The sequence below is a fragment of the Nannobrachium achirus genome (assembly GCF_963921795.1).
Source record: "Nannobrachium achirus genome assembly, chromosome: 2".
NCBI classification, from domain to species: domain Eukaryota; kingdom Metazoa; phylum Chordata; class Actinopteri; order Myctophiformes; family Myctophidae; genus Nannobrachium; species Nannobrachium achirus.
The window spans coordinates 14,269,877-14,284,926 of record NC_137811.1 but is presented as its reverse complement, the minus strand read 5'-3'; the positions used below and the strand labels follow the sequence as shown (position 1 = coordinate 14,284,926).

The window sequence follows — 15,050 nt, the reverse complement described above, 5'->3', positions numbered from 1 at the left end:
CTATTTTTGAAAAAGTCGTGAAAATGTGCGCAAGTCTTTTGAATATATGTATTTTCGTTTGTAACTCAAAGTTAAGTGAAAAGAACCTTTTCTTTGACGATGGCTGGCCAGATTGCTGACATAGAAACATAGGTTTTTCAAAAAACCTTAGGATTCAAAAGACACTTATAGAATCGGGTCAAAAAATTCGAATTTTCACAACTTTTCAAAAATAGCAATTTCAAAATATTTCCAGGAATTTCATGACCGTGGGATCCCAGGGCTGGTCAGAGTCAACGACAGTGAGAGAGGCTGACCTGCTTGGCGACTTATTGTCGAGGGAGGCTGACATTTTAGTCGACTTATTGAATGCTTTAACCGGTGAAAAATAGCAGATATACAAGCGAGCTTGTAGATCTGCTATTTTTGAAAAAGTCGTGAAAATGTGTGCAAATCTTTTGAATATATGTATTTTCGTTTGTAACTCAAAGTTAAGTGAAAAGAACCTTTTCTTTGACGATGGCTGGCCAGATTGCTGACATAGAAACATAGGTTTTTTAAAAAAAAAAACCTTAGGATTCAAAAGACACTTATAGAATCGGGTCAAAATTTGAATTTTCACAACTTTTCAAAAAATAGCAATTTCAAAATATTTCCAGGAATTTCATGACCGTGGGATCCCAGGGCTGGTCAGAGTCAACGACAGTGAGAGAGGCTGACCTGCTTGTCGACTTATTGTCAAGGGAGGCTGACATTTTAGTCGACTTATTGAATGCTTTAACCGGTGAAAAATAGCAGATATACAAGCTCACAGCGCGGCACCGAGTGCCGCGCTGCGAGCTTGTAGATCTGCTATTTTTGAAAAAGTCGTGAAAATGTGTGCAAATCTTTTGAATATATGTATTTTCAAAGCGAACGTTTGTAACTCAAAGTTAAGTGAAAAGGACCTTTTCTTTGACGATGGCTGGCCAGATTGCTGACATAGAAACATAGGTTTTTCAAAAAAAACCTTAGGATTCAAAAGACACTTATAGAATCGGGGTAAAAATTCTAATTTTCACAACTTTTCAAAAATAGCAGATAATAACAGTGAGGCTGACCTGCTTGGCGTTCTTCAGGCCCAGGTTCTTGGCGATGACCAGCGCGGTGGCCTCTCCGCTCTCCAGGAGGTACTGCATCACCTGCTCCTTCTGCTCGCTCATGATGGCAGCGCTGCGGACGGAAAACATTCCACGATCAATAACCAACTAAATAACAACAAACTACAACAAATGGTTTAACAAGACGCTTTGGCGGTTTTAATGGGTTAAACTTTGACCCATTAACTCATTCACTGCTTTTTCAAAATGGCCCCCGAGTTTCTCACTGCCACGTTCCTAAATTTCTAGTGCACGGATCAATTTTTAGTGCACGGATCGTGCACGCCCATGCCTAGATCATGCACCATATGTGTAGTTTTTCACAGCTTTCAAACAAAAAAATCCACTTGGAAATCCGTTCAGGCATTCATGAGATAGAAGCCTTCAAAGTCAAACAAAACAAACAAACATGGCTGCCATTTTGAAAGATTATGGGGCTAAACATGCAATTTCACGATTGCGATCATGCCTAATACATTTTAGGCATTTTTGGATTTTCTTTTTTTTTACAAAATGGCTGCCAACTCTGGAAACTCGGGCTGTGGCAGTCGGGGGGTACTGAAATAACTCGGGAAACTCGTGGCTTGGCTAGGAATGAGTTTAAACAGCCAAAGCATCTGGGTAGCAACTTTTACAATTTTTTTTGAAAGAAATCTTGGAAATGTGTGGAAATCTTTAAATAAATAAAATTAATTAAACACACACACACACACACACACACACACACACACACACACACACACACACACACACACACACACACACACACACACACACACACACACACACACACACACACACACACACACACACACACACACTTTAAAGCGAACATTTTTAACTCAAATCTTTTTTTCTGGGCATCCCTGGAGCAAAACATTTAGAGATGAGGGTCGGCGGCCAAATGGATATCATTTTGGGGGTTCCTTGAAATGACAAAGCTTGAGCAGCACTGATATATTAGAAACAATAGGATTTAGAAGACATCTTTAGAATCTGCCTCGAAGCTGTCGGGTGGAAACTGTTCCATTGTTATTATGAAATAATTTCCAATCTACCCTCATAATAAAACTAGCACTAAAACTAATACAAAATAAATAAAATAATCCCTTTTCACACAATTAAACCCACTTTACAAAACCAAACGGATGCTGAAACCGGTCCAAACAATATTTATGGAAGCAACACTCTCCACCCAGCTTCACCAGATGGGTAAAGGAGACCATGTCATTTCTGAAATTAGAGAAAATAAAATTCACTCTGAAAGGGTCTGTCCAAAATTTTGAGGAGATCTGGACCCCCTTCCTTGACTATTATGAGAGCTTACAGGTGCCGCTCGATGAGGAGGCCTAGACGGATGGAGTGCTAGGCGAGATGGCAGGGCCCCCCCCCCCTTCCCCTTCCTTCCCTCTCCCCCTTTTATTTATTTTAATTTCTCCCCCTTTCTTTTTCTTTACCGTTTCCACTCGTACATTTCTTAACTATCTTTTATACATGTTTACATTTTATTATTGCTTTTATTATTACCGACTGTTTAGAAAAAGGAAAAAAGAAACTATTGTTATGATACATTGTTATTCAAGAACCTTTTTTCAAACCCGTGTTTACATCTGCATTACATTTCTTGTTATTTGTATGTGTTGGAACAATAAAAACTGTTAAAGATAAAAACCGAACAAAAAATGCCAAGCTCTACTAACCTTGGGACTGAATGCAAGTCTTGGGCGGTGCTGGTCTCTGTAGGTTGTAGTTGTGGACAGGCCGACTGGGGCGCTTCCTGCTCGGGGTTGGAGGACGAGTCGGAACAGGAAGAGGAAGTGGACGAAGAGGTGGACTCTGTGTCTGAATCTTCCGCTTCTCCGTTGAGTCGCTCCTCCGCTTTGGCCTGGGTCTCGGTTGTCGCTGCGTTCGGCGGCCGAGCGTCGTCTTCGAAGCTCTGGCGAGAAGGACGAGGGTCGCTGCTCGCCGGGTTGGAGTGTAGTGCTGTCACAATGACAAGAATGTAAGTTGACAATTAACAACCCATTTAGGCCTGGGATTATTGAATGCTTTAACTATTGAAAAATAGCAGATCTACAAGCTCACAGCGCGGTGCCGCGCTGCGAGCTTGTAGATCTGCTATTTTTGAGTCGTCGTGAAAATGTGTGCAAATCTTTGAATATATGTATTTTAAGCAAACCTTTGTAACTAAAATTTTGCTTCTGGGGGGTCCCTGGGAACTAAATATTTTGAGATGGGGGCCCGTGGACAAATTTATATCATTTTGGGGGTCTTTCACATGAAAACCTCTGACATAGTAGTCTCTCAAGAACAGAAGTGAAAAAGACCTTTTCTTTGACGATGGCTAGCCAGATTGCTGACATAGAAACACAGGTTTTTCAAAAAGCCTTAGAAGGATTCAAAAGTCACTCATAGAATCGGGTCAAAATTCAAATTTCACTGTCTTTTTCAGTAGTTAAAGCATAAAATAATGATACACTATAACGTGTACCCGTTCTGAATGGGTTAACTCATAGACTGCCACGAAAAAGAGTGTTTTTCACGAAAAATAACTGAATATTCTGCGTCGTTTGGATCTGCACACGGGAGCATTCAAAAGACGCCCACGGGTCTTGTAGAACAGACAAAAAAAAGGTGGGCGCATCCTTTGGCTCGTGACCGGTCGTTTCTCACTTCCACGTGTGTCACAGAAGTTGGTAGGCCAATCAGAGGCAGGTGGGAGCGGGTCGCAGCCTCTAAGAACAGCTGAGCCGTCCCGGAAAAAGACGCGCTTGACTGATTGATTGGCCCGTAGTCACTTTGACTGGCAGCGTACGACGAGGCTCCAGGTGTTGCACGTCACTCCAATGAACTGCAGCGGCGGAAAAGGGCCGATTCATACTCCACTTTTAGAGACAAATTTATCTTGGTTGGGTTCGGGGAGTCACAAAATCTCGGTAGCACCGAACAGCCAAATTAATGACGGTACCCGCTATCACGAATAGTGATTTTTAGTATTCGAATTATTATTCGACCTCAAAGTATTCGAATAGTCGAATATTCGACAGGACTGGTCAAACTTTCAAACATTAAGTAAGCAAGAGGCAAACATTGTGAAAATAGCGGATCTACAGGCTCACAAAGCCTCTGCGTTGTGAGCATGTAGATCTGCTATTTTCACAATAGTTATCTGCGGAACCGAGTCAGATTAAATGTAATACCTACAATTCCAAGTGCTTGTCAGGGTGGGGGTCCCCAGTTCAAATATGTTTATTTTGAGGGTCACGGCCTAAAAAAGGTTTGAGAACCCCTGGTATAGAGCATTAACAAATTCATCCACCGAATATTCGACTTTGGTGAACAACGTCGAATACTGACTTTGATATATATATCGAATATTCTAATATATGGTGAATGCCCTATTACCCCCCCCCCCCCCCCCCCCCCCCCCGAACCTCTGAACGACGTCATATTGTTGTTTGGTAAGAGCTGAACCAAAATAAATTTGTCTCTAAAAGTGGAGTATGAATCGGCCCTAAGGCATCTAGCTTTTTATATCCATGTTGTGGGATCGGAAAATAATCCTTGTCTACTTGTGACGATCCACAAGTTTCCAACATCCCATCTTGCATTGCGCAGGAGCTTCCGGCGCCGCAGCCGAGTGTGATCTACAAGCTCACAACGGCTGCATCTGCGACTTGAGCTTGTATGTCTGTTGTTAACCGGAAGTGTGGTGCAGTGTGGTGCAAAACATTCTCCAGTAAATTCCCGCGGAAAGAGGTGGATAGGCTTCTGCGTCGAGCTTGCGCCCAGACCTTCTCCCATACACATTTTCATTCATTCGTAAGAGACTCTACTTGAGTTTAAACATTCATTGCAATGTAATGTAATAATATGGAATGGGATGAGGAACCCACGGTAGGGCGAAACCTGAACGCGATGGATAGCAGAAACAGCCGATCTACAAGCGCAGTACTCACAACCCATGTTTGTCAGTAGTGAAGGAGATCAAACAAGCAGATGGAGAGAACACAGGTGTATTTATACTGAGGTGATTGGCTGTGGTGACAGGTGTAGTGTATACAGGTGATTGTGAAAGGGGATAATGAGTGAGGGAAGCTGCGGTAGATAGGGAAGTGATTAAGAGCAGGGGTTTTCGAAGTGGGTGACGGGGCACCCTGGGGTGCCGTGACGGCAGTCCAGGGGTGCCGCGAGATAATTTGATAACATTTGGAATTTATTTTGAAAAAATATTTAGTATCATTTTAAACTTGAAGTACAAGTCAGTTCTAACCAAAATGGCTATTATCTCAACGTTTTCCACACAACATAATCACTAAAATATCATCACTGTCGGGCAGAAACCTTGTATTTCCAAGTTTCAAATGTGTACGTCTTTTGGTTAAGCAAAGCCCTGCTTCATCATACAAGACTGTCGCACAAAACTAGTGAAAACAGCCGATCTACAAGCACACAACGCCTCGCGATGCGAGGCGTTGTGTGCTTGTAGATCTACTGTTTTCACTAGTTTAGTACATTTTATAGATGATAAATAGAAAACAAACAGTTTCCACCCGACAACGACGATATGCTATGAATATAAGGTGCTGGGAGTGAAAATTATAATGTAGGGGTGCCTCGGATTAAAAAAAATATTAAAAAGGTTTGGGAACCCCTGGTCTATACCACCCAAAAAATTTTGAACACAACTACATTTATGGCTTATTTTTATTTTAATTCCTAAAAAAAGGGGAAAAGCTTTTTTTTCCGGTTATGTCATCGACGTGACGTCCATTAGAATCGGAAACTATTTTAGAAAAACCAGTAAGACTCCCTAATTGGGAGATAAGCGACCGTCAGGTCGCATGTATACACAAATTGGCCTGTAAGTAGCATTGGTTCCTGCCTGAGTGTTCTGTAGGGGGATGTGCGTGGCAAATGTATTGCTTAGGTAGGGCCAGAGAATGCAGGGTTGAGTTTAGAGATGCCGTGTAGCGCTTTACGTGATTTGTGTGCAAAGTCAAGTCAGTAGGGGCAGTGGCAAAATATGTGTGTGACAAAAATCGGCCACATAGAGTGAAGATTTTAAGTGGCATGCATGCCTATGTGTTAAGGGAATGTGCGTGGCTAATTGCAAAGAAAAGGCATGTGGTGTTCATGATGTGCGGAATTGTTTTTGAAAAAGGGAGCAATCCAGCAAACTTTAGAAGGCAATTGTTGCCCATCAGGAGGGAATATGTGAAATTGTACAGATGCATGTTGCTGACATGAGTTGGGAGATAGTGTGTACCACTTTGCGTGATTTTTAGGCAAGATCTGTAGGAGCAGTGTCCATTAATGTTGTCAGCAAAAAGCAGCCTCATGGTGGCGCTAGAACAGGGGCACAAGACATGATGCGTTTTAAGCTTGTAGATCTGCCATTTCAGTTTTTTTAAATATTTGAAATTTATTTTTGACGATTAAGACGATTATGCAATGATAATTGCGATTATCTCAAATAACTGCTAATAATTAAGCAATATTACACGAGAGGGTGTGGGTTATCCTGATAAGTTCCAATAATCACAATAACCCACACCCTCGAGTGTAATATTGCGATTATACAACAGTTTCCCTTAAAAATAAAAATAAACACTTCAACTTCATTTCGTAGTAATCAAGAGATATTCGAAAGAAATTTGTAATTTCTTAATGCCACATTTAGCTACTACGTCCCTGGAGTTCACATGAAAGCTGCTAGCCTAGCGTGCTACTGCTAGCGTAGTGTTGGGAGAGGGAGTGCTTCAGCTCTTTCCCGACCAGCACAGCTGATATCTTTGTTTGAAGAGACCTGCGTGTGGTAATGCTCATTATTCGCACGGGTAGAGAGCCATTTCAACCAATCGGATTGCTTCGTCGGAAACTACCCGTTGTATAATACATGGGTCTTCAACAGGGGGTCCGGGACCCCTAGGGGGTCCTCAGAGTTACTACAGGGGGTCCTCCAAACCTTTGAGTGATAGAACGTTTTTTTTATTTTTTATTAACCACTTGAACCCTAGTGTCCATATTCGGAGAACTTTAGCCAAAAATAGCAGATCTACAAGCTCACAGCTTGTAGATCGGCTATTTTCGGCAAAGAGGTTTGGTGTAAATGAGGAAAAGAGCAAACTAAGTAGAGAGTGAAAGGTCAAGTTTATTAAGTATTGACGGTTCAAGTGGTTAAATATCTGAAAACTAATTGACATGAATCCATTCAATCCAAAATACACTGAAGATTGTGCTGTCAAACGATGAAACTATATCGAATCTACGGAAAGGTTGTGGGGGTCCCCTTGCTTCATCTCTCGCTCAACCAAGGGGTCCTTGGCCTGAAAACGTAGAAGACCCCTGGTATAATATCGTCGTTGTCGGGTGGAAACCTCGTATCTCCAAGTTTCAAATTTCTATGTTCTTTCGCAAAGTAAAGCCCTGCTTCATCAGACAAGGCCATCCCACAAATGTATTGAAAACAGCCGATCTACAAGCACACAACGCCTCGCACCGCGAGGCGTTGTGTGCTTGTAGATCGGCTGTTTTCACTAGTTTAAATCATTTTTAAAATGATAAATGCAAAACGAACGGTTTTGGACAACAATGGTGACGGTGCCTACTTGAGTGGGGATGCTCCTGGTGGCTGGTGGTGGGAGAAGGTTGCCTGTGCAGGCTCCACAGGGGAGGGAGGTCTCCTTGCTTGAAGGCTCGCTGGGAGCGTTCCAGAGAGTAGAGCGCCTGGTTCACCACCTTCTTGGGCAGGTGGAACTTCTTGGCCAGGTGTCTGGCCGCGACCGTCTCGCCGGGGGCCAAGCCCGTCAGGAAGGCGTGCACCTGCTGCTGGACGGCGCCGGGCGCGAGGGAGGAGACCTGAGCGGTGGGTTTGTTACCACGGCTCCTGACCGAAGTGGTCTTGTTGTTGTTGTCCGGGCGGTCTCTGGCTGCTCCTGGGGACGGGATGGGATTGCAGTAGATTAGAGCAGGGGTTCCCAAACGTTTTTGTCTCAGGGCACCCCATAACTATTTCTTTAATCCGAGGCACCCCTGCATTATCATTTTCACTCCCAGCACCTTATAGTATTTATAGCATATTGTCGTTGTCGGGTGGAAACCTTGTATGTCCAAAACCGCTCGTTTTGTATTTATCATCTATAAAATTTACTAAACTAGTGAAAACAGCAGATCTACAAGCACACAACGCCTCGCGATGCGAGGCGTTGTGTGCTTGTAGATCGGCTGTTTTCACTAGTTTTGTGCGACAGAGGTTTCTGCCTAACAGTAATGATATTTTAGTGATTATGTTGCGAGGAAAACGTTGAGATAATAGACATTTTGTTTAGAACTGACTGAAAATAACTGTGTGCTTCAAGTTTAAAATGATACAAAATATTGTCCAAATAAATTCCAAATATCATCAAATGTTCTCGCGGCACCCTTGGACTGCCGTCGCAGCACCCCAGGGTGCCCCGTCACCCACTTTGAAAACCCCTGGATTAGAGGTTATCATGATTGATTATGTGTGACGTTATAGAGTAGATCATGTATTCATTGATTATATTAATATCTAGGTCTTTATGATGATACTAATACTTGATAGTTAGGAGCCGAGAGGTCTTCAGTAGGCCTCAGTAACTATTGTTTTGGTAAAGCCTATCTTGTTATGGTACAGCTCGTTCCAGATGCATTGAAGCCACACAGTATAACTCTAGTGTCTGACCATTCTTCTTGGCAGAACTCCTTTAACACTGCCCAGAGTGATATTTCACCCTTTGTTAGGCTCCTGGTTGGTCCCTGACTGACCAACCAGCAGGCTCTATCTGCCTTGTCCCGCCCTGGTTCCGCCTTTTTTATGTTGAATTAGCTAAAACATAATTTTTTGAGAAATAAAAACATTTAAAAGCATGCTGATTCACTATGCTGCCACTGAGCAGCTCCAATTGACTGAAACAGTTTGAAATTAGAATTGAGCACACAGAATAACAATATGAAGCAACTGAATTAACATGGCAGTGAATGGAATGTCCCACTGAATGTCCCTCCAAGACACAGCAACCAATGGGTGTGGAGAGGGGCAGGACAAAGGGGCGGGACTTGACAAAGGGTGAATTGTACTTCTGTCCATGATATGTTACATAAACTTGACCACCACCACCACCTAATATAATTGTCTTGTCTCCTCATGTTCTCATGATTAATGATTGATCTGAATTCCACCACAGGATGATATGAGAATTTCATGTCCCGATTGTTGCGACCAAAGAAATCGCGATTTACGATATCGCGATTAATCAAAATATCCCCATTATCCAGGGTTGGAACATTTGCCAAAAAGATCTACAAGCTCTACAAGCTCACAACGCGACAAATTGTGAGCTTGTAGATGAGCTGTTTTTTGGCAAAGACATTTGGTAGAGAGTAAAAAAAAAAAAAGACTTTCAAGTATGTATATTATATGTATGTTTTACCAATAGAGGGTTTAAATAGTACCGGATATGCAGCTTGGCAAATAAAAAACGGTGAATTGATCCCAGTGCATTACGGAGGACGACTTCACGATACATTTTAAACTCCACAAGCGTTTTTTTTTTTTTTTATCACGATAAAATCGCTTATCGTCAACCTATCATCACCTACCTGCTCCGCTGTAGGAGTTGAGGGACAGGCGCTCAAAGCTCTCGGACACGGGGTCCGGGTCCGGGTACCGCTGGCGGTGGGAGAACGGACTGTGTTTTGGGGCTTTGGCCTGGCTGGGACTCCAGTGGCGCGGCGGGACGTAGCCGGACTGACCTACTGGGAGGCAGACGAGATTAGGGGATGTCACGGTAACCCAACGTTTTAGGACAAGGAAATATGATGTTGTCACACGAATAAGAGCTATTATAACGATTTACTTGTGTTTTTGGCATTGAATCAAAAACACAAGTATAGTACCTTTATTAGAAGCATAAACCCCTTGAGATGCATCATCTCATTTTCGAGGGGGTCCTTAACAACAAGTAAAGTACATGTAAATCAAAATTCGATTTTGGTTTTCTTTTAAGTCTTGTAAGCACAGAATTGTACAGGGCAGATATGACTTAAATAACTTACAATATACAAAGACAAGACTGCCAATGACCACAAGTACCAATAATCAAAAATAAATGATGTACTGTGGCCAAAACAGGCCATATCCTTTGTGATGTTAAACAAGAAGAACAAGAATAGAGGGTATGCTCATGCATAAAGTGAGTGGCAAATCGAGTGGCAAAATGAGTTTAACGTTGTTTAACATTGTTTAATGCAATCAGATAGGACTTTTCTGTTTGGGATGTATGGGTTTTTCAAGGCCAGAAAAGTAGTTTTTGCACTCAGTAGGTGTTCTTGCATAATTTCAGGGTATGATAAAGATGTCACGCGCATACCTTCTATATCCGAAAATAAGCCACTCTACAAGCTCACAACGCATCGTGATATGCTGACTTGCTGAGAGCTTGTTGATTGGCTATTTTCGCTATTTTTCCAATAGATACATTTAACCCATTTAGACCTGGAACATTGTTGAACCTTTCAATTCCGTAACACCTTTGTGTAACATGTTGCTATATATGTAGCAACATGTATATATTTGTTTTTATCATATATAAAAAAAAATAACGAAACTAGTGAAAACAGCCGATCTACAATCACACAACGCCGCGTTGTGTGCTTGTAGATCAGCTGTTTTCACAACTTTTGTGCGACAGCCTTGTCTGATGAAGCAGGGCTTATAACAGTGACGATATATTTGTACGTTTTTAAGTTTTTTCAGGAAGGGATTTAAGTGTTTTTAGATTCGGCCTCAGGTCTAAAAAGGGTTAAGATTAACGACGACAACTACGCTACATAACTACGACTAACGTCAGCTAAAGATTGAGAGGTAATACGGTGTTTTACGGACCTACCTCCTACGCCGATGTCTCCCTGGAAGCGCGGCGCCTCCGAACTCAGACCTCGCAGGAACTGGGCTTGGAGATACTGGAAGGAGTTGGGGGCGGCGGGGGCCGAGCTCTGGTGATGGTGGTGAGGATGGAGGTGATGGGGTGCTGATCCGTTGGGGACCCCCGGGGGCGTCTGGTGGGCGCTCGCGGGAGCGAGGCCGGGCAGGGCGGGCGGAGCGCTTGGGAGGAGCGGGGCGCGCGGGGACGCGACGGGAGAAGAGGGGAGGTGGAAGGGAGCTACGGTGGTGCGCTGGTGGTGGTGCTGGGGAGGAGGAGCGCTGCTGCTGCTGGGCTGGTCGCCTTGATGAGGAGATGGGAGCGGCGCCGCGTGGTGGGGCTGGTAGCTGGGCCGGGCGGTCTGGAGGTGGGGGGATCGAGGTCTGCAATGAGACGGAGTTTTATTCCTATAGCCAGGGTTCCCACACATTTTTACCAATTAATTTTTACCAGAATATTTAACCCAATTTCCAGGACTATATAACAATAATTCAGCTCAATAACAGGTCGCTTACTCCTATGCGCAATGCCAGTGGTTCTCAACCTTTTCAGGCCGTGGCCCCCGAAATAATCATATTTTAACTGGGGACCCGGCACCCTGACGAGCACTAAGAGTTGAGGAATTTTTTATAACACGGTTCTATTGTGAAAATAGCAGGTCTACATGCTCACAACACCTCGCGTTGCGAGGCGTTGTGAGCATGTAGATCGGCTATTTTCACAATTTCTGCCTCAATTTGACAATTTGGCCATGTTTAATTAGTCATTTCAGAGGTATTAACAAAATCAATAACCAAAGAAAATGCATAGCTATTTTTTACAGGACCTCGCCAGGACCCTTGATAAATTCCAAAACCTTTCCAGTACTGGAAAAATATTTTTCAAATCTCAAAATATTTCCAGGAATTACATGACCATGGGAACCCTGTATAGCGCTCGTCTGTAGAGTGCTTTAGGCCAGTGTTTCTCAAACTTTTTTTGGCTTGAGTACACCCTTTACCCTGCAACAGCATTTTGCGTATAAAACTGTAATTAAAATATAAATAAATAGTGGTATATAATATATAATTAACAACCCCCCATTTCAAGAATGAAACGGAGTTAGAGTTTCAAACGGTTTTCATGTCAATAACTTCAACACATTCAAACAACTTTTAAACACATCCCTGTTGTCTGGTACCATGTCATTTATCAACTCAGGCTCATATCAAGTTTCTCCATTTGTCATCATTAAACATAACATGTCTTTTCCCCTCCTAATTCAATTGTAGTAAATTATTTAACTACCAGTATGACTCCCTAATCGGGAGATAAGCGACCGTCAGGTCGCAGCGTGATTTTAGGGCAAAATATGTAGGAGTAGTGTCCAAAAATGTGTTTGAAAAAATCTGCCTGATGGTGGCGCTATATGGGAGAGATCCATGTTGATGAGATGAGTGTAGACATACTGCGTACCGATTTGCGTGATTTTAGGGCAAAATCTGTAGGAACAGTTTCCAAAAATGTGTTTGAAAAAATCAGCCTGATGGTGGCGCTATATGGGACAGATCCATGTTGATGACATGAGTGTAGACATGGTGTGTACCGATTTGCGTGATTTTTGGCAAAAAATTGTAGGAGCTGTGTCCATAAATGTGTTTTTCAAGAACCGGCCTCATGGTGGCGCTAGAAGAGGGTCATGTGAGAGTGTGTGTGCAAAATTTGGCATGGATCGGGGCAACGGTTGCGGAGATATGAGCAGGGGAAAAGTGTGACGTGTGACAGACAGACTGACAGACAGACAGCTGGTCGAGGTTTTGATAGTAAATGCACCCTGACGGTGGCAATGAACAATATTAGCATGATTATTACTTTTCTTTTTGGCGTAATTTCTTGAGTACCTCCTGCAGTACACCCGCGTACCCCCATTTGAGAGACACTGCTGTAGGGGGTTCCCAGATAAATAATGGATGGTCAAATGGACCCTTATATACGCTTATGTGGCTGTGACTTAAGAGTGTGCAAATGGACCCAAATGGACCCGTAACATGGGGTCTGGCCTGGGGAAAATGGCCGATATATCGGCTATTTTTAAAATAAATCTTAATATATTTTTTATACACCATATAAAATAATATATATTTTTTTTTTTATGTTTTTTATTCCACGATTTTTGCAACCCATTTTTCTCACCCGGTGACTACCTAATCTGTAGTCCTGGTTTCCGCTCTCCCCCTGCCATGCCAGGGGACATTGGGGAGCACCCGGCTGGCTAGGGGGAGGTGGTATAGAAACCAGGACTACTGCATGTTTTTGTGTGAGGGCCTATGCCCAAGGAGACACGGGGAGAACATGCAAACTCACCACAGAGAGGCCCCATCTATAAAATAATCTTACAATAAATGCGAGAAGTCTCTGTGTGCGTGTCTGATAGAAATGCTTGATGCTTGTGTAATGATTTTGTGCAGGTCCCATCCTTTGAAGTCAGTTAAGAGAATATTTAATTGATCTAAAAGTTTAAAAAGTAAGATTTTATCTGGAGACACTCCTTTTTGAACAAGAGCACTTTCTTGGTTCAAGGTCTCTTCTTAGAACAGAGAAAAACAGTGTATCGTTTAGGGCATGTGGAACAGTTTTTGGTGTATTTGTTTTAAACATGAGAAGTTTTGTCTCAAGTCGACAGTTCTTCATACCATTCTTTTATCAATGTTGCGTTTCACCCCTTTGATTGCACCGCCTGTACTGAGGATCTAAGCCTCATCTTTTAGCTTGCCTTTAGATTTGAAGGATAGCAAAATCAATGCTGTCCTTCAAGTGGCTTCTGAAAACATAACCTCTGTTGGTGGTAGACAAGAAACTGGCCTGCTTTCTAAAATATCAGGCCTGTCAAATAATTATAATGAGACATAGTCCTTGTATTATTTAGTTTGCATTTGTTTCACTGAGGATAAGGTTAGACAAGGTTTTGGCACCGTTTTACTGAGGTTTAGGAATACCTGGTAGTGACCGTTCCGAGATTTGCCCTGGGGGCTGAGCGTGGTTTGGGGGCGATCGTTCTTGTATTGCCGGCAATGGCTTGCATTGAAACCAGGTAGGACATTCAAAAGCCTAGGGTGCCCGGTAGGCCTGGGGCGGTATGGACATTTTGTTACCGCGATTACCGTCTTCCCATTTACCGCCGGTACTGTGGTAAAATCACAACACATCGCATCCGCGATGCGTTCTGAGCTTTTAGATCTGCACTGTCGGGTTACCATAGTAACGTAGGCTAGCTACTTGGGCTTTTCAGACACAAACAGCTGTGTGAACAAACCAGAAGAGGAAGGGTAGTCAGATCGTGTACAGTGATTCTGTAAACTCACGTCACGTCTCAACTCTCAAATAGCAGTGATTGAGTTCTGCTATATACAGGTTTTAGTTACAAGACTTGACAGAAAAGGTTATAAAATCGCCGACGCGCCGCTGGACGGAGCACAACGTGCGACGTGGTGGAGAAAGTAAAATAGTTTCATTTTCGGTTTTAGTCCACGCGGCCAGCGCTCCGCCAGTAATCCGTATGAATAAAAAAAGATATGCCACAACACAAGGTATGTATTAACATCCTTGTGTCGAGTGGATTACAGAGAAAGTTTATGCTGCTCCGTCATAGAGTTGTGCTCCGTACTCTACTGCCCTGCGTGCACTGTGTGCACTGTGCAGGTCTGTGTGTGAGTGACGTATGTGGCTTCCAACGTGTGGTACACGGCCCAGAGCAGAGCGGCATGGAGCGCATGCGGTCCTCGCTTCTCCCCCGTTTTAAAACTCGCTTGTTTTCCAATAAAAAATAGACCTTTTTTTTGTCTTTTTACCGCGGTAAGCACGATGACACCGCGGTAGACCTCGGTATACCGCGGTACGGTGGTACGGCGGTTACCGCCTCCAACCCTAGTGCCCGGGAAAGAGGACCCTACCTGTTAGGCTTGTCACAATTATAACATAACCGCAATTATAACGTAAAACATTTTCA

The 15,050-nt window shown here is 43.1% G+C and overlaps 1 protein-coding gene across 4 annotated transcripts in view; it reads right to left on the bottom strand.

Moving 5' to 3' along the window:
* Positions 1-15,050, bottom strand: part of adar (adenosine deaminase RNA specific) — a 73,431-nt gene that overhangs the window by 42,553 nt on the left and 15,828 nt on the right. For 3 of the 4 annotated variants that reach the window (XM_080753158.1, XM_080753161.1, XM_080753159.1), the window contains exons 3-7: positions 11,033-11,448; positions 9,744-9,899; positions 7,730-8,056; positions 2,819-3,101; positions 1,080-1,191 (exon numbers count right to left, since the gene is read on the bottom strand). In XM_080753158.1, coding sequence (XP_080609284.1) covers positions 1,080-1,191; positions 2,819-3,101; positions 7,730-8,056; positions 9,744-9,899; positions 11,033-11,448 — 1,294 coding nt within the window. The remainder of the gene's footprint in view (positions 1-1,079; positions 1,192-2,818; positions 3,102-7,729; positions 8,057-9,743; positions 9,900-11,032; positions 11,449-15,050) is intronic. The other variant, XM_080753160.1, reaches the window with a different exon arrangement.